Below are 25,384 nucleotides of genomic sequence, written 5' to 3' on the forward strand. Positions count from 1 at the left end.
ATAACCACAATAAATCCTTCTATTAAAAAGTGGAGAAATGACAGATATACAGCAGTACCAGTTCACAGACATTTTGAAATTCAGCTGGGCACATGCCACCAGTTCCTTAATTACGGTCTAGTACTGCTCCCTGGCAGTGATTCTCCATTGCTTTTATGTCTACACTTACTCTTTTCTGTAAGAAATGGCCTGTATTTGCAGCTTCGATTTCTCAGCCTGTCTCCCTGCACATAGAAAAGTAGGGATTTGGGGGGCACCTGGGTGGCTCAGTCGGTTAAACATTTGCCTTTGGCTCAGGTCATGATCTCCGGGTCCTGGGATAAAGCTCAGCATCAGACTCTCTGCTCAGCGGGGAGTCTGTTTCTCCCTCCCCCTGCCGCTCCCCCTGCTCGTGCTCTCTCAAATAAAATCTTAAAAAAGAGAGAGAGAATAGGGATTTTTCAGACGAGGCTGGTGTTTCTATTACAAACTCATGTTTCCCATGCCTCTTAGAGAAGTTCACTCCACTAGAGAAAACCACGTCCACAGAGCTCTTCGGGCGAAGACTCTCTCTGGTTTGAGTTGCCAGGATGCTGTAGGATGACATCTTTACAATTCATAGAAACGGTTTTGTGTAGTTGAGAGTCTAGGAGCTATATACCTAAATCTTCTTAAGTCTTAAAAAAGGGTTTACAGCTGCATCGTTGGGATGGTCTTTTCCTTAAAGGTCATTTGTTGAGCAAAGCCACTTTGGACTGGAACATGGAGAAAGTATGGTTAGGAGTCTTTAAATATAGCTGAATATCTTTACCCGTGTAATTGGAGAACCACTGAGGGTTTGCAGCGGGGCCTGGGCCTGGGATGGAGAGCTGAGGAGCACGACTGTAAGTTCTAAACCCTGGTATTCCAGGACTGACAGGGGAGAGTGGCTTCAAGAGTCTTCTCCCTGTTATTAGAGGACTGAGGAGAGCATGTGGTTAAAGGTCATTGTATTATTGGAGTCTCAGTGAGGTGGTGTGGCTGGGGGTGGTTGGAGATCCTCCATGTTCTTGGTGGTCTGATAGGAATATGACTGGAGACCCCAGGCTCTGAGATGAAGGAACCGGTTGGTCACAGCTAAAAGACCCCAGGCCTGGGGATCGGAGTGCTAGGAACAATGTACTATTGAAGGGACTCCATGGTGGGAAGACCAGGGACTAAATAAATTCTGAGAAAAAGCATTTAAGGTGGTTAGGGGATGATTCAGCAAAGGCAACAGTAGAGACATCTGAGAGCTGGGAGGAGAGAAGCGAGAAAGGGAGCTGTCACAGAAGCCAAGGGAAGAGGGTAGTTGCAGATCAAAGTGGACCTGCTAGGGGAAGCCATGTTTTTTGGAAGACACCTGGAAGATTCCCTCCCCTCACCCAAAATCCCTGAACACAGTTCCTCGATTTCCCCCCTCTACCAAGGACCAGACTTTCCAGTAAATAGTCTAGTGACTCAGTTCCTGTCTTCCAAGGAATTGAATTCTTGTGGGAGAGTGGCCTTAGGAGTTCAAGCTATCTGTACCACTCCTTGTTCCCTGTCTTTACAGATGAGTGAATGAGATATGCAGTCAAGGTTATGGATTTGTAAAGAAGCAATGTTTATTAGAACAAAAGGCCACAAAACATGAAGACTTAGTGTGGAGAGAGTGAACTAAGTCAAATGTCCTCTGGCCACTTCCGGAATGCACTTCTCTACTCCATTTCATGAAAGTGTAACAATTTCGAGGATTTAGTCCACACCACCATCTTTGCTCTCAAAGAGCGTTTAAGAGGTCAGGAGACTGCCCTGCACGGGCCTCAGAGTCGGGCTGGAGTGGCGGTTTATAGTGGACAGATTTCAGCCTCCTGTGTCTGCTGAGGTGGGACTTCTGGCTGAAGCCTTGGCCGCACATCTTGCACACGTAAGGCTTCTCCCCCTGGTGTGTCATCTGATCTAAGAGGAGGTGTGACTTCTGGATAAAGTCTTGACCACACTCTCTGCACACACAAGGCTTCTCTTCTGAATGTACCCGTTTGTGTGTGATTAAAGCTGACTTGTTGCTAAAGCCTAGTCCACACTGTCTGCACATGTAAGGCTTCTCCCTCGAGTGCTTCCTCTTGTGCCTGATGAGACCTGCCTGATGACTGAAGCCTCGCCCACACTCCCTGCACACGTACGGCTTTTCCCCTGAGTGTGTCCTCTGGTGTGCAACGAGGTTTGACTTCTGGCTGAAGCCTCGCCCGCACTCCTCACACACCATGGGCTTCTCCCCTGAGTGTGTCCTCTGGTGTCTGATAAGATTTGACTGCTGGCTGAAGCCTCGCCCACAATCCTTGCACACGATGGGCTTATCCCCTGAGTGTATGTTCTGGTGTCTGTTGAGGTGTGACTTCAGACTAAAGCCGCGCCCGCACACCCCACACACGTAAGGCTTCTCGCCGGTGTGTGTCCGCCTGTGGGAGATGAGGGTGGAATTCTGGCTAAAGCTGTGCCCACACACGCCACACACGTAAGGCTTCTCTTTGGAGTGTGTCCTCTGGTGGTTGACAAGGGTGGTCCTCTGCCTAAAGCAGCGCCCGCACTCCTTGCAGGCATAAGGCTTCTCCCCGGAATGTGTTCTCTGGTGTGAGATGAGGTTCGACCGGTCACTGAAGCCTAGTCCGCAGTCACTGCACACGATGGTCTTCTCCTCTAAGTGTGTCCTCTGGTGTCTAACGACAGCAGACTTCTGGCTAAAGCCCTTCCCACACTCCCGGCACACATAGGGCTTCTCCCCCGAGTGTGTCCTCCGGTGTATGATGAGGTTTGACTTCTGACTGAAGCCTCGCCCGCACTCACTGCACATATACGGCTTCTCGCCGGAGTGTGTCCTCTCGTGTATGATAAGTGTTGACTTCCGGTTAAACCCACGGCCGCACTCCCTGCACACAATCGGTTTCTCCCCCGAGTGGGCCTTCTGGTGCCTGGCAAGGCTCTTCTTCAGACTGAAGCCCTTCTCACACACCCCACACACGTACGGCTTCTCCCCGGAGTGAATCCTCTGGTGACTGAGCAGATTTGTCATCTTGCTGAAGCCCAGGCCGCACTCTCTACAGTTGACCGTTCCAAATCCTAGGACTTCTATCCTCTTCAACAGTCTGTCTGCTTCCTCAGGGTTCCCTGTCGGAGCAGGGCTGGACTCTATTTCCACGCCTCTGATGCCACTCCTAGAGCTGACTGGCTGCCGTTGGGGTGGCCTAGAGAATGCCCCCGAAGTCCTTTTCTTTGTCTTGACAAACAAAGGCTTGGCGCCTTCTCTCTCTTGACCTTCTGCTTTCTCACTCCAGGACTCTCGATCAGAGGCTTGTTGTTGCCGCTTCTGGTCCCCTGGGCACAAATCCCCCGGCTCGACATGAGTTTCTGTACACAGGCACGTGAAGACCCAGGGGGGATGATTACACAGCATGTGTTGCACGTGGAATTTCTGACTGGAAAAATCCGAAGGGCAGAAAGGACAGAGGTGGAGTTCTGGCTTTGGTTCTGCTGCAGAGGGAAAAGTTGGAGTCAGAACTGAGACTCAGCGGGGCAGCCCGAGCAATCCTGCCTAGTCTGCTGTGAAACCTGCTTCCCTGCTCTTCAAAATGCTTAAAACTTGAGAGCTACCCAGTCAAGACTTCCCTTAAATGACATGCTTTTCCAGCCTCTTCCCTTACAACCCAGAAAACCCACTCGCAAGCCTCTCCCATGTGGCCAGTTATAAAAATCACCATAGGCAGTTTCAGCTCTTTTAAATAGGGCCGCTGAGCAACAGTCCTCCCAGGCTCCCGCAACTGTCTCCTCACCACCACGCACACGACAGAAACTGTGTCCACAAGCATTTTCTCTGACTGAGAGATCTGACCAGAGGACCCGTATGGAAGGTCAGGTCTTTCCCTATTTCCCCCTGAGGACAAAGGGACGGATGGGAACGAACACTCATTCAGCACGGAGAACCCCTCGTTGTAGGAAGCAGCATGAGAATGACTAAAGAGACTGGGTGTGAGATGCCTGGAGTTCCTCTACTCACTAACAAATATTTATTAGAGGATGACTTTGGGCCAGAATTTCTACAAGGCCATAGATTTTCAGCAATGGGAGACACAACACAGTATAGTCCCCTATTCCCTTAAAGATGTTCCTGCCTGGAGCCCCTGACCAGTTTAAGCCCCACTAACTTCCACAATTAATCTAAATAAAAATCTTCCCAGAAATCAGCAGAGAAGCAAAAATTTCTTCTAACTTCTAACTTATGCTAACACTGAGTGTACTGTATTATCACAGCTGGTTCTAGTCTTCTGAAGGCAAGAAACGACCAATTTGAGAAACCAGGTAGTGATTGTACTGGACCAACCTGAACACAATTTTCTTGATCAATGAACTGAACTTTTATTTATTTTTTATTTTTTTAAAAGATTTTATTTATTTATTTGCCAGAGAGAGAGACAGAGCACAAGCAGGGAGAGCAGCAGGCAGAGGGAGAAGCAGGCTCCCCACTGAGCAAGGAGCCCAATGTGGGACTCGATCTCAGGACCCTGGGATCATGACCTGAGCCGAAGGCAGATGCTCAACCAACTGAGCCCCCCAGGCCTCCCAATGAACCGAACTTTTAAAAACCAACAGTATACACATCTATAGTCCAGTGTTCGATACAGAATGTTACTGTATTTGGAGATGGGGCCTTTAAAGAGGTAATTAAGTTAAACCTTAATTAAGAGGTAAGTAAGGTTAAAAGGGGTCATGAGGGTAGAGCCCTCACCCAATGTGAGAAGCATCCTTACAAGAGGAGGCAGAGACAGCAAGGATGTGCACACGAAGGAGAAGCCACGAGGACATAAAGAGAAGGTGGCCATCTGCAAGCCTGCCTTCTTTCTGTAGCTCACTGGGTTTTTTCCTACATTCTTCCTCAATCTTTTTAAAAAACAGTAACAGAAAGAAGCCCATAGGGGCGCCTGGGTGGCTTACTCGCTTAAGCGTCTGCTTTTGGCTCAGGTCATGATCCTGGAGTACTGGGACTGAGTCCTGCGTCAGGCTCCCTGCTCAGCGGGGAGTCTGCTTCTCCCTCTCCTTCTGCCTGCTACTCCCCCTGCTTGTGCTCTCTCTCTCTCTCGCTTGCTAGCTCTCTCTCAATAATAAATAATAAATAATATCTTTAAAAAGAAAAGAAAAAAAATAAGAAAGAAGCCCATGACTGTGGAAGAGATCTGAGTGAGGGAAAGAGGACAAACCCAGTGGGAGGAAGAAAGGCTCTTAGTGGTAGAAGGAGATGAGAGACACTAGGAAAGCCCTGCCCTCAGGTGAGGATGAAAGTCTAGAGGGAAGGCCAGCCAGGCAATACCACCCACAGTGCAGGAGGTCAGAAGAGCTGCCCTCTCCAGCACGGGGGCAACGCCTCCTTTCTCCCATGCCGAGCTGCCTGCAGCTCTGAGTTCCATTTGCCCCGCACTCCCCACTCACCTGGACAGGTGGCCAGTGGGCATGTTCTCTCCTCTCTCCAGGTTTCCTTCCCTTGCTCCAGCTGGCTGATAAGTTTTGGCTTAGAAAATGGAATTCCTGCTTACAGGAAAAGAAAAAACAAGGTGGCTGTAGGTTAGTTAGGGGTGCCAGGGCCAACTCAGAAAGCAAGATGGCTGCTTCAAGCACAGCCTACAACGCCCAGCAGCAAGAATGTAAGTCCTCAGAGGTTCCAGGGCTTACCCAGTGAGACCAGGTTGCTGTAGTTCTCCAGCATCACCTCCCTGTACAAGGATCTCTGAGCAGGGCTCAGCAGCAGCCACTCTTCCTGGCTGAAATCCACAGCCACATCTCTGAATGCCATGTGTGCCTGTAACAGAAAACACAGCCCTGCTCACTGAGGAGCCAGCCTCGCCCGTGACTCAGGCTGAGGGGAAGGGAGAAGGCTGCCTGGCGGGAGGTGGGTGAGCTATCAAGCTTCTGTGATTGGGGCACCTTGTGGCTCAGTCAGTTAAGACTCTGACTCTTGATTTCCGCTCAGGTCATGATCTCAGAGTCATGAGATCAAGCCCCATGTCAGGCTCCTTGCTCAGCAGGGATTCTGCTTGAGATTCTCTCTCCCGCTACTTCTGCTCCTCCCCCTGCTCGTGCTCTCTCTCTCTCTCTAACAAATAAATCAATCTTAGGGGCACCTGGGTGGCTAAGTCAGTTAAGCGTCCAACTCCTGATTTCAGATCAGGTCATGATCTCAGAGTTGTGAGATCAAGCCCCATGTCAGCCTCTGCTGGGCAGGGAGCCTGCTTGAGATTCTCTCTCTCCCTCTCTGTCTGCCCCTCTCCCCACTTGCGTGCTTGCGCGTGCTCACTCTCTCAAAATAAAATAAACCTTTCAAAATAAATAAATCTTAAAAAAAGAAAAAAAAGATTCTGCCTTTGTGACCCTGATGCCATGTGTTTGTTCCAAGACCTTTAACCTCTGTTGCTGTCCAGCCAACAACCCTTGTGAATCTACATTCAAGATCTTGGGTGGGCTGTGTGGAAAATACGTGCAAAAAAGAGTCCCTAACTTTCAGGAACTTTAAATCTAGGCAGACAGAAGAACAAACAACATATAAAATAAAAATTAAACAAAAGTAAAAGCATAATAGACTTTGAATTTTAGGAATTAAAAAAATTAAGTAATATTACCAATCATGTTAGTATTGAAGCTTCTGAATGTCTAAAGTTCATACAAGAGAAAAATGGCACAGCCTAACTATAACTCAGTCCTTTCCCCAAATGACATGGTCCCTCAGCCTCCTTGGGTCTGAGAGGCACAAGTGGGGAGTAGTGAAGAGCATGGACTTGCGTGTACTGCCTGGGTTTGGGGTCCACCTCTGTGGTCAACTAGTGAAATGCAGATCATACTATATTACACTTATGGCCCCACAACGTGGATGCTCAGGGTGGGCCCTCTTGGCCACTCAACCTACAAATTCATCTCTACATCCATTCTTATCTGCCTGCCCAGTTTTACTCATCTCCTTAATTCTATTTCAAAATGGAGGGCACAGTGAAATACAGACATCAGGAAAAGGGTCCTGAGGCAGCCCCAAGAACTTCTCTTAAAGGATGGGCAGGAGTGAGGAGAAGAGGGAGGTGTTACGTATTCCAGATGAAGCATGCGGGGAGCAGAGAAGATGACACTGTGAGCAAAGGAAGAGAGGAAGCCGCCATGTGGACAGGGAGGACAACCCGGGAGGAATGAAAGGTAGAATACAGAAGAGTGGAATGTAGCATCCTATAGATTTTTAATTTTTATTATAAAATATACCTAACAAACATTTTTACTATTTTTACCATTTTAAGTGTACATTTCAGGAGCATTAAGTACATTCACACAGTTGTACAACTATCAGGGCTATCCATCTCCAGGACTTGTTCATCACCCCACGCTGAAACTGTAACCATTAAATAATAACCCCTCCTTCTCCCAAACCCGGGTAACCACCCTTTTGGCTTCCATCTCTACTTACGTGGTTATTCTATGTACTGCAAATAAGTGGACTTATACAGTACTGTTCTTTTGTGTCTGGCTAATTTCAACGTTCATTCCTTTGGAAGCACGAGCTCAGACTTCCTCTCTTTTCAAGACTAAAAAATATTCAATTTTATGTGTATACGTTTTAACAACTGTGAATTACACTACCTCTCAAATTGGTGTATAGTAATGTTTGAGTCCCTGCTTTCAATTATCTGGAGGTATATACCCAGAAGTAGAATTACAAGAGCAAATGGTAATGTCACATTCATTTTTTCAGGAATCCCTGTGTTCCACGACTGCATCATTTTACAACCCCACTAGCAATGCAGAAGAGTTCTAATTTCTCCATATCCTCACCAACACTTGCTGCTTTCTGTTTTATTTTTGTTGTTTTTATACCCAGCTATCTGATGGGTGTAAAATGGTATCTCACTGTGGACTTAAATTGCATTTCCCTAATGATTAGTGGATGATTATCTTTTCACATGCCCATTTGCCATTTATATAACTCCTTTGCAAAATATCTATTCAAGTTCTTTTCTTTGCCCATTCTTTTTTTTTTTTTTTTTTAAGATTTATTTATTTATTTAGTTGACACAGAGAGAGAGAGAGAGAGAGAGAGCCAGCGAGAGAGGGAACACAAGCAGGGGGAGTGGGAGAGGAAGAAGCAGGCTCCCAGCGGAGCATGGAGCCTGATGCAGGGCTCGATCCCAGGACTCTGGGATCACGCCCTGAGCAGAAGGCAGATGCTTAACGACTGAGCCACCCAGATGCCCCTTCTTTGCCCATTCTTGAATTGGGGTGTTTGTATTTTTGTTGGGTTACAGTTTTTTTTATATATAATCTGAATATTAATCACTTATCAGACCACTTATCAGATATATTTCTTCTTTTGTTGCCTGGGCTTTTGGTGTAACACCCAAGAACTCATCACTAAATCCAATTTCATGAAGCTTTTCCCGTTTTTTCCGAGTTTTATAGTTTTAGCTCCTATCTGTTTAGGTTTTCAATCCATTTTGAGTTCATTTTTGCATATGGTGTGAGGTTAAGGGTCCAACCACATTCTTTTGCATGTAGGCATACAGTTTCCCAGCACAATCTATTAAATAGACTGTCCTTTCCACATTGAATGGTCTTGGTACTCTTGTCCAAAATCATTTGACCATATACATGAGGGTTTATTTCTGGGCTCTGTGTTCTATTCCATTAGTCTGTGATTCTATCTTTATCCCAGTACCAAACAACTTGGATGACTGTAGCTTTGTAGTAAATTTTGAAATCAAGAACTGTGAGCCCTCCATGTTTGTTCTTTTTCAAGATTGTTTTGGCTATTCAGAGTCCCTTGAGATTTCATATGAATTTTAAGATGAAGTTTTCTATTTCTGAAAAAAAAAAAAAAAAAAGAAAACGTCATTGGGATTTTGGTAGGGATTACATTGAATCGACTTCAGTACTGTTGTCACCTTAGCAATATTAAAATTTCCATCCATGAACATGGTATCTTTCCACTTCTTTAATTATTTCAGCAAGGTTTTGTATTTTTCAATGTACAAGTCTCTCACCTCAAATTTTTAAAAAGTATTTTATTCTTTTGATGCTATTGGAAATAGAATTGTTTTCTTAATTTCTTTTTCAGATTGTTCATTGTTAGTGTGCAGAAATGCAGCTGATTTTTGTGTGTTAATTTTGTATGCTGCTATTTTGTTGAAGTGAGTCTGGAATCTTTTCTACATAGACCCAGTCATGTTATCTGCAGATAATTTTACTCCTTCCTTTCTAATTTAGATGCCCTCCCCCCCCCGTTTTTTTTTTTTTTAACTTTTCTTGCCTACTCACTTTGGCTACAACTTCTAATACAGTGTTCAACAGAAGTGGCCGAAGTGGGTATACCTGTCATATTTGATCTTACAGAAAAAGCTTTTTGTTTTCTGCCATGGAGTATGTTAGCCGTGAGTTTTTCATATACAGACTTTATTATGTTAAAGTAGTTTCCTTCTATTCTTAGCTTATTGACTGTTTTTATCATAAAAGAGTGCTGGCTTTTATAAATACTTTCTGTATCAGTTGAGATGTCCATGGGGTTTTTACCCTTCATCTGTTAATGTGGTATATTTATTGATATTTACATGTTGTTGTTTACATGTATACATGTATACAATGTTTACATGTTGAACCATCCTAGCATTCTAGGACTAGACAGTCAGTGGGATTCTTTTAATATGCTGTATAATTCTACACAGTGTATAGAATTCTTTTACTAGTGTAGAGAAGCATATAATTCTTCTAATATGCTGAATTTGGTTTGCTAGTGTTATGTTGAGAATTTCTGCACCAGTATTCACAAGGGATCTTGGTCTGTAATTTTCTTTACTGGTTTTGTATCAAAGTTTGTCTGGTTTTGGTATCAAGGTGATGCTGGCCTCACAGAATTAGCTAGGCAATGTTCCTTCTTCATGTTGGGTGGGAAATGTTTGAGAATTGGTGTTTTTCTTTAAACGCATGATAAAATGCACCAATGAAGGCATCAGGTCTAGGGCTGTTCTTTGTTGGGAGCTCAATAGACTTACTAGTCTATCAAGAATTTCTATTTCTTAATGATTCTGTACTGAGGTTTTTTGTTTCTAAGAAGCTGTCCATTTCATCTAGGCCATCCAGTTTGTTCGGGTATAATAGTTTATAACAGTCTTGTATAACCCCCCTAATTTTTGTAGAATCAGTAGTAATGCCGCACTTCATTTCTGATTTTAGTAATCTGAGCTTTCTTGTTTTCTCAGTCAAGCTAGCTAAAAGTTTTGTCATTTCTGGTAAACTTTTTGAAGAAATAATTTTTGGTTTTATTGATTTCCTCTATTATTTTTCTATTCTCTATTTAGCCCTGTTCTAATATTGACTATTTCCTTCCTCTGCTACCTTGGGTTTAGTTTGTTCTTTTTCTAGATTCTTAAGTTGTAAAATTATGCCGTTTCCTGGAGCTCTTTTTCCTTTTTTTTTTTTTTTTTTTAAAGAGAGGGAGTGAGGGAAAGGGAGGGAGGGAGAGGGAGAGAGACAGAGAATATCTTAAGCAGGCTCCATGCCCAGCACAGAGTCGGACGTGGGGCTTGATCTCACAATCCTGAGATCATGACCTGAGCCAAAATCAAGAGTTGGACACTTAACCAACTGAGCCACCCAGGCACCCCTTCATAAACTTTTGTGTACATTCTGTATCTATTTTCATTAGAGTTATCACAGTGATTAAACTTAACACCCTAATTTGAACTGATATCAGCTTAACTTCAATAGCATACACAATTCTTGTCCTATATAGCTCCATATAACTTCTTGTCAGTTATCAAAGTCATCAAATGACATCTTTTTGCATTGTGTCCAAAAATATAGACTCATAATTGTGTTTTCTTTAAGGCATTAGTCTCTTAACTCATGCAGAAAACAAAAAGTGTAGTAAACCAAAGGGACATTAGCTTAGGTAACTGCTGACTTATTCACCCATAGAACTTTATTTCTTCATATAGCATCAAATAACTGTCTAGTTTCCTTTCATTGCAACCTAAAAGACTCCCATTAGCATTTTTTTTTAAACCGGGGAATATTTATTTTCATCCACTTTGACACCTTAATCTTCTTTTATTATTTTAAGGGCTTAAATATTTTATCAGCACCTGCTTTTGTCTGATGAATCTGTTTGCAACTGGCTGAGCCCTTTTTTAAAATTTTTATTTATTTATTTATTTATTTATTTATTTATTTATTTACTAATTTCTAATGTTTTTTTTATGATATTATGTTAGTCACCATACAGTACATCCCTGGTTTCTGATGTAAAGTTCGATGATTCATTAGTTGCGTATAACACCCAGTGCACCATGCAATACGTGCCCTCCTTACTACCCATCACCATTAGCATTTCCTGCAAGGCAAGTCTGGTGGCTGCAAATTGTATCGCCTTTTCTTTTTCTGGGAATGTCTTGATTTCTCCCTTACTTTTGAAGGACAGTTTTGCTGGATATAGAATTTCTGGTTGACGGTTTTTTCTTTCAGCACTGAATATATCAACCTGTTGTCTTCTGGCTTCCAAAGTTACTGATTAGAAATCTGCTGACAGATTTTAGTGGACCCTTCCTATGTGAAAAGTTGCTTCTCCCTTGTTTTCAAGATTCTCTGTTCTCTTTGGCTTTCAAGGGTTTGATTACGCAGTATTGTCGTGTGGGTCTCTTTGATAGTTTATCCAGTTTGTTGAGCTTCTTAGTTGCATTTTAGGTCTTCTGTCTCTTTATTTCTATTTCCATTTTGTCCTAACATATTTTTCTTGATTTTGTTGACATCATTCCTTTAGCTCAGAGAATCTTTAAGACATCTGTTTTAAAGTCTTTGTTCAGCAAGTCCCACCATCTGGACTTTACAAGGGATAGTTTCTACTGATTTATTTTTTTCCTCTGAATGGACTATATTGTCCTGTTTCTTTGTATGCCTCATGATTTTTTGTGGAAAATTGGATATCTGAGTCTTATAATATGGCAACTCTGGAACTCAGATTTCCTAGTATCTACTGGGTTTTACAATTGTTGTAGGCTGTCTGTGCTGGGATTCAGCAAGAGGTATAAACTTGAGGTTTTCTCAGGTCTTTCTTATGCTTTTCTGATCCTGTGCCTTTTCATGGGCATGCATGGTAACTTTCTAAATCCCCTGTGTATGCAGTTGTTTTGGATGTTCTAGTCCTGAAATGTCTGATGTAAAAAGCAAAAAGGGAAAAAATAAAGGGGAAGATACTTCCCAGGATCTGGTTCTTTAAATCTCCTACTTCAGCGGTGGGGGCTGTAACAATGGTGGCCCGATTCTGTAATCAGAAGCGGCAATCAGGAATCAGAACGTAGATCCTCAATATTTGGAGGCCAAGGTCCTTACTGCCTACCCTGGCTTCTGCAGGCTGTGTGCAAACTGCTTCAGGAACACATGGATGGCTTTCTGCCATGGGGATGGGGGTGGGCGATGGGTACTGCACTAAGAGCTGAAACTGACTGTTCCAAACCTTCCCTTGGAAGCTGCAAGCATTCAGCTAGACTCCAGTTTTTCCAAAATAGTTACATCAGACAGATTTTGCCAGTAAAACTGTTGCCTAGGTGGGGAGACAGATTCCGGGTGGTTCCTACTTCATTATTTTCCCTGATGTCACTCTCAGCTTGTAAAAGTTTTAAAGATGAACAAAGAAATGTAGACTCTCTCCTGTCCTGTAGAACTGTGTGTCGTTCAGAGTTAGCCACTTGGTGAGTGACTTAAGTCACAGGTGGCACGAGCTTCAGGTAAGGTAAATCACACCTCCAGGACTAATGCTAGCCTCTGCCAGGTACCAACAAGGCGGTCAGGATAAGAAAATGTGTCTATCCTGAGACAGCCAGTGTGGAAATACAGAAAACACTCACCATTACCCTGGCTTTCCGGGACCCTGTGGCCATTTTTCCTGGTATCCCTAAAGAAGGATGATATCTCAGAAGGCAGATCTGGGTAAGGAAAAGAGAAATGAAAGGGTGTCAGGTGGAAATGCTCTCCCCATGAGTGAGGCGGGACCTGCCTCAATTGGGGGATGGGTGGCATGTTGGGGAATGTTAATGGGCTGATTCTCAACTAGGGCCCTGGAAAAAGGTCCAGAGAGCCAGGCCTTCAGCAGGTTCAGTTCCAAACTCTCCTGACAGCAAAAAATTAAATGCAAAAGGACATTTTTGAGGCCATTTACTTGGCAGTAGATGATATTAAATGCAGCATTTTGAATATGAGGGGTTGTGAAACTGGTATTCTGGTTGTTTTTCAAAGAAACACATATTGAAGTATTTATGGATGGAAATGATTAAAAACATTTGAGAAAAAATGAGACAAAAACATGAAACAAGATTGCAACATGGTGATGATTGGTTAAAGCTGAGGCTTTATTACACTACTCTTGCTTCTTCTGAACATGTCTGAAATTCTTCCATTAATAAAAAATTTTAAAGTTCTTAGAGAGCAAAAAAACTTATGCAATATGGTAAAAACGTTAACAAGTATTAAATCAAGATGATGTATGTAAGGGTGGTCATTAAGCTATCGTCTCTTTTATATTTGAGATTTTTCATTAAAAAAGTAGAAAGTATACAATTTTTCATTGGATAGCCAGGACAGAAAAAAACATTGTGTTGAGAACAAAACTAGTGGAATCCAAAGCAATAACCAAGGACAGAAACTGGCAAGAATGAATTATCAATTTTAAATAATAAATTATGACAACTCAGATTAAACAAATAATTATGACTTGGACAAAGTGGTCAGGAGAGAAATGAAATAAAACAGCAAATCACTCATAAGGGAAGTCAAAAGATTTTTCAAGAAATTTATTTTTGTGGTTTAATTTCATTCTATTTAATTATACATGTGACTAACATCTCCGTTAGTGTTAGAAAGAATCCAGAATAGTCTGAAGATTAGAAAGGAAAAAGTTTAGTTCTCTTTTTGGACTCTGCCTCAGGCTCACACCTGGGTAACTGCTGTTAACTATTTCCTGACTGCTCTTTATCATTTTGTCTCTTCATTTTCCTTTGTTTTTGGGTACGTGTGCAAACAACGTTACTTTCCCATAAATAAAAACCACCTGTAATCTGACTCATTTGCATTTAATATCTTGGGGCTATGTGTGTACCAGTACTCACAGACCTAACTCCATTCTTTTTATTTAAAAAAAATTTTTTTTAACTCCATTCTTTTTACTGTTATACTATGTCCATCAGCAAACCACATTTTCTTTAAAAAGTATTCCTCTGTCAATGGACAGGCTGTCCTGTTTATCAGCAGACGGTTATAAGCAATACGTTTTTGCAAACATGTCAGCCTTTCTGTATGAGTGTTAACAGAGTGGACTTACTGGACTTACTATTGAACATACGCTTACACTGCCAAATTGCCCTCCAAAGGCTGACCAACTCACAATCCTGATGAGCACATACAAGTATGCCCCTTTCCACACTTTTGATAATACTTGATTCATCCAAGGGATTCTTCAAGTAAGAAGCCTAAAGGAAACCAGTTTTACACATGCAAGAGCTTGGGGAATTCTATAGCCATGAGCTCTCTGTGAGGAAGCTACTGGAAGACGAATATTAAACATGGTAAGACAGGAAAGGGAAACCAGGTAAAGAACTGATGGTGACCATTTAATACACATAATCGTAGATCTAGCCTTACATGGTGGGTAAGAGAGTGGGGAAGAAAAACATATACTAATGGTATGTGGCATGCGTCCTGATAAAGTAGAAATGCCACTAAAATGGGAGAAGGGACAAGGGATGGAAGGGGAAAGTAGAAAAGGTTTACTGAATGTTGCATTAGGTGAGAGTTAGAGGGAAGACACAAATGAAGTCACAGAATTTCTAAAAATAATAATGAAAACATTGTGGATGTGTGGGATCCATTTAAAACGGTGAGATGAGGGAAATGTACAGCTTTGGATATTTTCATAAAGAACAGAAATTAATGAACAGAAAAAAGTGTAGTAAGTGAAATCCTGACTTCTTAAAAGATTAGTGAAATAAACACAGCTATCTTAAGAAAAGAGAAAGCACGAATATTCAAAATAAGAAACCACAAAGGGGAAATGCCAGGTTTTCGAACTGTCAATGTATTGGGTTTAAAAAAAAACAACCAACTACTTGTTTCACTTGTCTTCTACTCCAGAAAGGAGGAAAAAAACAAAAACTGAGAAAAAGAGAAGAAAATGTTTTTTAAAAGGACAAGAAACAGTAAATGAAGAACCAGTAGCATTAGATTCTGACACTGAGAACAGCTTGTATCAAACTAACCCCCTTACTAGTAACTATACACCCTAATCAAAACATAAAAAACAACTATTTGAAGACACTGCAACCAAAAGCAGCAAGAAGCCGGAGGGGGTACAACCCTTGAAAGAAGGGATGCACACTGGCTGAGACCTATATTCAACTCATTTTACAACCGAGGGCACTCCCCTGTCCATGTGGCACATGAGGAACAGATCAAGAGACTTCCTGGAAACCGTATGGCAAAATCCTAGAAAAGTGGGAGCAACTAAGGATGGAGAATCAACTCTACACACAAACACCTCCTAAAGTTGTTTGGATACTTTGGCTGAATACATAAGGCAAGACCAGGAAAATCTCAGGTGCTTAGAACGGATGGAAGGTGAATGGAGCTGTGCTGTTTCTGCTACTGTTTACAGGTGCGACTGAGTTTAGAGCTTGAGTCCAAACAAGTCAAAGGCTGCTAAATACCCTAGATAAGCTTCTACTGAAACACCGGTCACTTATACAAAACATACATCCTTTCAGCATAACTAGACAGAGAATATTCTAACTTCAAATTACCTGTGAATAAATTACCCATACAAAAAAGCAAAAAATTAAAAAATATTGAAAAAAGCATTAAACATGAAACCAGTGAGCTATCTCCTGTACTTCCTACGTGAAGCCATCAGAGAGGACAAGAGCAACTCGGGGCGGGGGCGGGGGGGGGGCGGGACTACATAAAAGAAGAGAGGTACTAATAGTGAATTTAAAGTTGATAGGAAACAACTATCAGAAAAGAAAAGTTACCATACATGAGAAAATGCTGAACAGGTGTACTGATAAGTCAGCGCACTTACTACAGGGAAGGGACTTAAAGGTGTAGGCAGAATGAGCACTGGAAGTCTTGGAAAGGGGAAGCTCCAGGGGAAAAGGGGATTGCAAGCAAGGAAAAGGGACCTCTTAGAAACTCCAAGGTAAAGGGAAAAATAAGCAAGGGGGAAATACAGGGTCCTGCAAAACAGAAGAGAATTAAAAAAAAAAAAGAATACACAATCTCTCCTCCTCCTCCAATCCAGCAATCATATTAGTTACACCAACAGAAGAGTTTTCCCTGACCTAGGAAACTTCAAAAACATGAGAATCTGGCAGTTGTCTACAGAAATGCAGATGTGTAGTCCTCCTCTATAGAAAACTAAAAGAGAAATTGAGAATCCAGAGTTAGCTAAAAAAATTTCTTAAAAAAAAAAAAAAGGAAAAGAAAGAAAGAAAGAAAAGGGAAAAAAAAGGAAAAAGAAAAAATAGCGACAGAGAAAAAGCTGTAACAAAACACTACAAGCTGAATTCAATATTTTCAAACATTTGGGCATATCAGAAATCATCTTGAATCAAAATTCAAATTTCTAACTATGTTGAGGAAACTGGAGAGACTTAAACTTATTGTGATAATCATTTCCCAACATATACATGTATCAAATCACTGTGTTGCACACCTTAAACTAATACAATGTTACATGTCAATTATATTTTAACAAAACTGGAAACAAAATCCAAAAGCTAAGAACAGAAATGGGCAAAAAAATAAAGAAACAAAATGAGTGTTGACAACTTCAGAAAGAAATGAAACTAAGTTACAAGACAGCAAAGAATAGATTGAAATGAAAACAGGATGGGCACTGAAGCACAGCAGGAAAACCACTTGAGAGCATAAAAATGAAATAAAGGATGGGCTAGAGAGAAAGTGGTTGAAATGGAAATCAGACAAAAAAAGGAATATTACCCATATAACTGTAGTTCCTGAAGAGGAAAACAAAAAAAGGAAACAGTATTTAAAATTATAGTCCAGGAAAACTTCAAGAATAGATGACCTGAATCTAAATATGAAAGGACCTACAGAGTACCAGGGAAGTTTACTCACAACCACCCACTTTAAGATATCTACTAGAAGAGGGACGCCTGGGTGGCGCAGTCGTTAAGCGTCTGCCTTCGGCTCAGGGTATGATCCTGGCGTTCCGGGATCGAGTCCCACATCGAGTCCCACATTGGGCTCCTCCGCTGGGAGCCTGCTTCTTCCTCTCCCACTCCCCCTGCTTGTGTTCCCTCTCTCGCTGGCTGTCTCTATCTCTGTCACATAAATAAATAAAATCTTAAAAAAAAAAAAGAGATATCTACTAGAAGAGCTATCAGGCCTTTAAAGAACAAGAATCCTTAGTGATCGTAAGCAAAAAATATACCAGACTTCCATCATAATTATCAAAATCATCACTCAACCCTCGTGCACTGCTCAGAATATAAAATGGTGCAGCCACTATGGAGAACAGTATAGTGGTTGCTCAAAAAATTAAAAAAAGAATTATCATATAATCTACCAATTCCACTTCTGGAGATATCCCCAAAGAACTGAAAGCAGGGACTAGAACAGATATTTGTATACTTATGTTTATAGCGGTATTCGTAATAGCTAAAACATGGAAACAACCCAGTGTCCATCAACAGATGAATGGATAAACAAAATCACACACACAGAGATATAAAAAGGAAATTCTGACACATGGTACAATACAGTTTAACCTTGAAGACATTAGACTAAGTGAAATAAATCAGACACAAAAATACAAATATTGTATGATTCCACATACATGAGGTACTTGGAGTAATCACATTCACACGGACGGAAGTAGAAGGATAGTTGAGAGGGGCTTAGGGGAAGGGGAAATAGGGAGTTAATATTTAATGGGTACAGAGTTTCAGTTTGGAAAGATGAAAAAAGTACTGGAGATGGAGAGTGGGGCGATTGTACAACAACTTGAATATACTTAATGCTGCTGAACTATACATTAAAATGGTTAAAATGGTAAGTTTTGTGTCATATATATTTTACCACATTAAAAATGTACGAAAAAAAGTCATTCAACGCAAGGCAACAGCAGAGCTACCTTTACCAGGAACTTAAAGGAAAGACATTATGAGCCAAAGATTTCATGATCATCCAAGGGATTCTTCAAGTAAGAAGCCTACAGGAAACCAGTTTTATACATGCAAGAGCTTGGGGAATTCTATAGCCATGAGCTCTCTGTGAGGAAGCTACCAGAAGATGAATGTTAAACACGGTAAGACAGGAAAGGGAAACCAGGTAAAGAACTGATGGTGACCATTTAATACACATAATAGTAGATCTAGCCTTACATGGTGGGTAAGAGAGTGGGGAAGAAAAACGTATACTAATGGGATATGGCATGTGTCCTGATAAAGTAGAAATGCCACTAAAATGGGAGAAGAGACAAGGGATGGAAGGGGAAAGTAGAAAAGGTTTACTGAATGTTGCATTAGGTGAGAGTTAGAGGGAAAATACAAATGAAGTCACAGAATTTCTAAAAATAATAATGAAAACATTGTGGATGTGTGGGATCCATTTAAAACGGTGAGGTGAGGGAAATGTACAGCTTTGGATATTTTCATAAAGAACAGAAATTAATGAACAGAAAAGAGTGTAATAAGTTAAATCCTAACTTTTGTAAAAAATTAGCGAAACATGGCTAACGTAAGAAGAGAAAGCATAAATATTGAAAATCAGAAACAACAAAGGGGAAAAAACTACTGAATCACCAAAACACATTTTTTAAAAAGCCAGGTAAGGGTATTTTCAGACCTCTATTAAAAAATTTGTATACCAAGATGAAATGCGTAACTTCTAAGGAAATGTAACTGACCCTAGATGGTCACAAGGGAATTTCACCAAACTTTCAAACCAGATAAGTCCCAATGCTCTAAACACTGTCCCAGAGCACTGAAAAATGAAGGGAACTTCCTTATTCTTTTTATAAAGCAACTCTAATGTTGACACCTAAACTTGATGGCAGTTCAAAAACACTGAGGATTTAAGACCATTAGCACTTATGAATATTGAAGCAAATTGTAGAAATATCAGCTAAGATACTTCAACATGACAATAAGAAAATATTTCACCAAGACAAAGTGGGATTCCCAGAAATTCAAGATTGGTGCAATATTAGGAAATCCATTACTATAATACACCATATTAATCAACAGATCTAAGGAGAAAATCCAAGTGTTTTTATGCATGCTGAAATATTCTTTAACAAAACTCAACACCCATTCCTTACTTAAAAAAAAAACAAACCAAAACTCAAGAATGTAAGATTGATGGATTAAAACGTTTTATTTTGAACTAATTTTAGTCTTACAGAGAAGTTGCAAAATATCAATTCTCATATAACCTTCATCCAGCTTTCTCTAACTTTAACACCTTAGAAAACCATAGTACAATGATCAAAAACAGGAAATTGGCATTGACCAAAGCACAGCCCTTAATCAAATGTTGTTGGTTTTTCCACTAATGTCCTTTTTCTGGTCCAGGATTCAAACGAAGTTCCCATATTGTATTTAGTTGCCAGGTATGTTTAATTTCCTCCAATCTGTGACAGTTCCTGTCTTTTCTCATCTTTCGTGAACTTGACACTTTTGAAGAATATCCCTCAATTTTGGGTTTGTCAGATGTTTTTTTTTTTCATGATCAGAAGGCGGTTAGTTCATTTTTGGCTAGATTATCTCAGAAGTGATGTCATGTCCTTCTCATTGCTCTGGATCAAAGAGTTGATGTCACTGATATGTCTCATTACTGATGATATTAACCTTGATCTTGATCACTTGGTTAAGGCGATGTCTGCTGGGTTTTTATAATTAATAAATATCTTGGGAGAGATACTTTGAGATTATACAAATACTCTGTTTCTCTTCAAATGTCCACTCACTAATGTTAGCATGCATTTGTGGGATGTGTCCACGATAGTTATTACTGTGGTATTTACCAAATGATGAGGTTTCTATCTCTCTTTTTAATTCTAAATTCATTAACTGTTCTGTAAACAAGAGCTGTCACTTTCCCCCCCATTCTTTAAATTTATTTGATTCTTTATATCAGTATGGATTCATATCTTATCCCATGGGTTATAACAGAATATCATCACTATTTGGCTGCTCCAATTATTCCAGCTTCAAACACTGGGAGCTCCTTCAGGTTGGCCTTGCTCCTGTTTTACCCAATAAATGTGGCCCAAGTGATGCTGTGCCAGTTACAGCTTTTGTCTTAAGAAGGCCAGAGAGCTTATGCTCTAGGGAGGCCTAAGATACCATGTTAGAAGTTGAACTCCTCGGGGCGCCTGGGTGGCACAGCGGTTAAGCGTCTGCCTTCAGCTCAGGGCGTGATCCCGGCGTTATGGGATCGAGCCCCACATCAGGCTTCTCCGCTATGAGCCTGCTTCTTCCTCTCCCACTCCCCCTGCTTGTGTTCCCTCTCTCGCTGGCTGTCTCTATCTCTGTCGAATAAAATAAAATAAAATCTTAAAAAAAAAAAAAAAAAAAGAAGTTGAACTCCTCTGCCGGAGACCATGCAGAGACAGAGGCCCTGATACTACATGGAGAGATTGAGGCCCAGCTGTCTCAGCTGACCCCAGCCTTCCAGCCAACCCAGAAAGGGCCAAATATATGAGAGAACCATCTTTGATGTTCCAACCCGAATAAGGCCCCCAGGGATTGTGGCCACAGCCAGATCTATAACTCACACAGAGCCAAAGAACCACAAAGCTGATCCCAGTAAACCCCAAGACTTGTGAGAAATTATAACATGCTGATTCTTCTAAGCCACTAAGTTTTGGGATGGTTTGTTGTGCAGCAATCAATACTCAGAACCCTTAGAGACATGCTATGCCTTCTTCTTTTTCAACTTTCTTAGTGACCGAAGCACCTTCCTTCTCACCCACGTGCTTTATTCAGACACCAGGACTACTTCCCCACTTGCCACAGCAAGCCCATTACCAAGGCCAACTGATTCTACCTCTGAGAACTCTCTCAATTCCTCCCCGTTCCCATACCCGCTGGGGGAGGAGGACAATGGTCATAGTCCCTCCTGGTATGTTCTGCAGACCCTCTCCCAGCATCCCGGTCAGCCTCATCCATTCCTTCCAGAATGAGCTCTACGTACAGTTGGATCATTCACTTATTCAGTAAAATATTAAGCTTCTACTGTATGATACTATGCACTATTTTAGACACTGGGGATACAAAAGTGAACAAAGACAAAAAACATCTGCCCTCACTGACATGGAAGTCCAGAGGAAGAAAATGGGCATACTAAATTAATGAGTAAAACACACAGTACATCAGGAAGTGATGAGTGAGATGAAGACCAATATGGCCGGGAAGGGGAAAAGTAACAGAACCAGGGTGGGGTTCTGGAATTTTATTTATTTATTTATTCATTCATTTATTTATTTAATTGGGGGGGTTGGAATTTTAAATAGCAGTTAGGCACGACCTCTCTGAAAAGGTGATGGAGTAAACATCTAAAGCATGTGAAGGAGTGAGCCAAGTGGGTAGCTCTGAAAAGAGCCAGTTCCCTGGGGCTGGTATGCTGAGCATCGCAGACAAGAGCCAGTGCACGGTCAAGGTACAGAGTTCACTGTTGCTCGTGTGCTGTGCTTGAGACCGAGTGGAAGACAGAAAGTTCAAGTGTAAACATGGGGGGAGATCATACCCAGCTTTGTAGGATACTGGTTCTGAATTTGACTGAGATAAGAAGCCACTAGAAGGTTTTGAGCAAATGCTTGACATGATTTGATTGACATTTTAAAAGATCCCTCTGGCTGCTGTACTGACTAATATTCTTTAGGGGGATGAGGGAAGACGCAAAGAGATCATTCAAGAGCTACATCATCCAGGTGAGCCAGGTGACACGGTGGTGGTTTGGGCCACGGTGGAAGCAGCAGAGGTTGGAGACTGTTAGGGTCCAGATTTGCTTAGTGGGGATGGAGTATAAAAAGGCCAAGGTTTTGAGCCTGACCAATCTAAAGAAAGGAGATGTCATGTTTCTGCTCCCTATTAGAGCTAAACTCCCTGAAAAAATGGTCTACACTTTCTTGGGGTAGAGCATGTTTGGGGGAGGTGATCAGAGTTTGCTGTTGGACACACTAGGTTTGGGATGCCGAAGACATATCCAAGAGGAAATTCGAAGTAGATGGCAGGAGACTGGAATCTGGGGTGAAAGGCATAGGTCTAGGCTGAACCCCAGAGAGATGGCATTTAAGGCCTTGAGAGGAGACAGGGCCACCATGAAGACAGTGTGGCTGGAGAAGATGAGAAGTCCAAGAATAGTGGCGGTTTGGGAGAAGAGAAGCTGGGAAGAGGGACAGGAGGAGCGGCCTATGAGGTAGGAGGAAAACCTGGAAATGCGGAGCAACCACGTGAAAGGGTATTTTACGGAGAAGGAAGTACGACTTGACAATGTAAAATGTGGCTGAGCGCTGACTGCGGCATTAGCCACGGGATGTGCAACCTTGATGAGAATGTTTTTCAGTGGGTAGAGCTGAAAAGGCCTCACTGGAATATTTTAAGAGATGAAGGAAGGATAGACATGGAGACAGCAGCAGAGGCAATTCTTTCAAGCTTAGCTCTGATGGAAAGGAAAGACACAGAGCCATAGCTGGAGGGGGAAACTGCGTCACTGCTCTGCTCCCCCCTTCCCTCAGATCAAGGCCACACTCACTGACTTGTCATTTAGGGCTCATTCCAACAATGCCCAACCCACGCCTTTCCAAACAGCGTGTCCCCCCACCCCCACCCCGTGAACATCCCTTCCAGCCAGCAAGGACGACAATGCGTGTCTTCACACTACATCACCTGCTTGTCTAACCAGGTGCCAGGTATTGGATCAGTGACTCAAGAGGAGAAGGATGAGGTGCCCAATCCTCAAAGAACTACTGCACACTCCAGTGGGACAGATGGAGAGTCACAATGCAGTCTGAGAGCCCAAGAGTCCTGACAGCACAGAGTGTTCTGCTGCTGACAAGGACACACTGAAGTACCCCCTGGGGGAAATCCAGGAATGCTCTGCAGTGGGATCGCATCTGAGCTCACTCAACAGAGTTTATACTGAAGGAGAGATGCATGGAGAAATCAAAGGGGTCACAAGGACACAAGGTCTGAAGAACAGTCCCTGTAAAAACTGCCACCTTGTTTTCCGGCAGATGGGACATTGTAGGGTGCAAGATGTCAAAGGTGAGCAAAGGAAACCCACCGAGGTTTGGCAAGCAAACGGGAAGGGGTCCCCACCTGAAGCTGGACTGTCAGGAGCCCGGGAGTCCTCTCTTTGCCCACCAGGCAGTTCTCTCTGGGCAGGAAGGGGCTGCAGGGGGCAGATCAAGAGCAAAAAAGTTTCAGAAGAGTTACTGGAAACCCTCACGCTCCAGTAGGGTAGGGCCTCCTCCTCCTTAAAGGAATGGACCTATCACAGAAGAAAAGACTGTGGGCAGCTTGCTGGGAACACAGCCTGCCCTGACATGCCACTGACACCGAGCATGAGCTGAGCTGATCCTCTCTCACCTTTGTTCTTAATAAGAATAGTACTTATCGGGCACTGAGTATACACCAGCGACTATTCCAGGCACTGGAGGAGTTTCACCTCATTCTCCTCACCCAGTGAAGTACAATTTCTTATCTTCATTTTACAGATGAGAAAATTGAGACACAGAGAGGTCCGTCTCTTGCCCAAGGTGGCACAGCTATAAAATGACTGAGCATGGATGAGATCTGGCTGTAGAGGCCATATTCTTAACCAGTAAGGGCGGTGATGGCGAATCTCCGTGGGTTGTAAGGATTCTCAGTTTATCCATTATGAGAAGAATCAAAACTGGTCATCAGGTGATAAGCACTGAATTTGAATGGGTCTGTGGAGTTCTATCTACTTCTGACTGAAATTTCTCCATCATAAAAAGTTAAAATGGACCTTCAAATTCCAAAGCCTGTTCACACTACAGATGGGGGAATCTGTGATTCCTGTGGTCAGTGAGGATCCTCTGGACCTTTGAAAAACTTGAGGAGTGCACCCTAACCCGACCTCTTCCTCCAAGGCCGGAACCCTGGGGCGACCAGCCAAATTGAGAGCCTAGGATCGCGCCAAAATGGCCACTCCACACCCAGTGCAACTCGGGCAAGTCTGGCCAAGCCAGTCTGCCAGTCGCCCTGCCTCGGCAAAGCTGAGGGGTAGCTGGACCCAAAAGAAAGACGATCAACATCCAACCCCCAAAACCCCTGACACACGGCCCCAGGAACAGCTCCCACACCACCACCTAGGAAATATCAGCCCCCAAAAGCCTACTTCCTGAACTGCCCGCAAACCCGGGGAGTTGTGACATGAGCGACCCCCTCTCTCAAAATCGCTATTTCGGCCAAGGCCGAACCTGCCCCACCCGCAGGAACCCTTGGACGAAAGGCCCAAACCCAGCACCCACCACCACTGGGCTTTGCGGCTGAGCTTCACCCACGTTCCTCAGAGATGCGCGCCCACACCCCCCAAAATAAGACATCCGGGAGAGCACGGCCTGAGCCACGACAGCGTGTCCCCACCACTACCTCCTCTCCCCGCCATCTGCACCGTCCCCAGCCTCAGCCCATAGACCAGTATTTTAGGACGTACCTTGCTGCGCCGGGAAGGGCACAGCTGCTGCGAGGGTCCCGCGGGAGCGTCACTCACCAGCGCCACCGAAGAACAAGGGGTCACTCCAGCCACCAGCTGGGGCTCTACTTCTGTAGGGTGCCGGGACTACGCTACCCAGCATGCTCGGTGTGCCGCCGGGACCACACCTCCCAGGATGCTCCGCGCAACGAGAAGCGCACTGACAGCCCACAACTCCTATTGGCATCCCAGGGAGCCGTTTTTGGGTACCGCGCCCCTGTCATTAGAGAATGACCAGTGTGGCACCTGGATCCCCGGCATTTTTTTCTTAAAACCACGTTCACAAAACATGTACAGGGTCCCAGGTGAAGCTTCTCGCACTGCCGTGACCCCTCTCTAACGCTTCCGCCTCGAAGACTACACTCCCCAGTGGCCCCTGCAGCGACTTCCGCATCCGGTGCTGGTCCGCCTCCCGACAGGCGGATATGACGCATGAAGAGGAGGTTCGCTTTGGCTTTTGGGATTGGCGAGGGTCAGCGGTAGTGGGGCGGTGAGGTCGCCGTTGTCCAGTTGTCGTGTTGCACACCTTCGTCCCGTTTTCCGTGAGCGACCGGCAGGTGTGGTCTCGTCCATCTCACGTGCCCTTTTAACTCCGTTGAGG

General features: G+C 43.1%; 1 protein-coding gene across 8 annotated transcripts; it reads right to left on the reverse strand.

Annotated features, from left to right (window-relative positions):
- Positions 1 to 1,582: 1,582 nt before the first annotated feature.
- ZNF133 (zinc finger protein 133) lies at positions 1,583 to 25,061 on the reverse strand. Of its 8 annotated transcripts, XM_008710024.2 has the most exons (6): positions 24,745 to 25,059; positions 23,382 to 23,454; positions 12,894 to 12,971; positions 5,698 to 5,824; positions 5,458 to 5,556; positions 1,583 to 3,507 (listed from the first exon to the last, which is right to left on the reverse strand). In XM_008710024.2, the coding sequence occupies exons 3-6, from the start codon at positions 12,924 to 12,926 to the stop codon at positions 1,760 to 1,762; spliced, it is 2,007 nt and encodes a 668-aa protein (XP_008708246.1). In that variant the 5' UTR covers positions 12,927 to 12,971; positions 23,382 to 23,454; positions 24,745 to 25,059; the 3' UTR covers positions 1,583 to 1,759. The 8 variants fall into 8 exon arrangements, with proteins under 8 accessions (XP_008708246.1, XP_040493884.1, XP_040493886.1 ...); XM_040637950.1 differs by lacking the exon at positions 23,382 to 23,454 and having other exon boundaries at positions 1,583 to 3,504; positions 24,745 to 25,061; XM_040637952.1 differs by lacking the exon at positions 23,382 to 23,454 and having other exon boundaries at positions 12,900 to 12,971.
- Between the last annotated feature and the right edge of the window lie 323 nt (positions 25,062 to 25,384).

The sequence above is a fragment of the Ursus maritimus genome, unplaced genomic scaffold (genome assembly GCF_017311325.1).
Source record: "Ursus maritimus isolate PB19 unplaced genomic scaffold, ASM1731132v1 scaffold_22, whole genome shotgun sequence".
In the NCBI taxonomy this organism is placed as follows: domain Eukaryota; kingdom Metazoa; phylum Chordata; class Mammalia; order Carnivora; family Ursidae; genus Ursus; species Ursus maritimus.

Bases quoted from the DNA above. Each gene is read 5' to 3' on its own strand.
- ZNF133 (XM_008710023.2), bottom strand. From the start codon at position 12,926: ATGGCCACAGGGTCCCGGAAAGCCAGGGTAATG. The intron at 5,825-12,893 runs GTGAGTGTTTTC...TTTCTGTTACAG, and splicing joins CCCGGAAAGCCAGGGTAATG to GCACACATGGCATTCAGAGA. The intron at 3,508-5,457 runs GTGAGTGGGGAG...TTCCCTCTGCAG, and splicing joins CCCACTGGCCACCTGTCCAG to CAGAACCAAAGCCAGAACTC.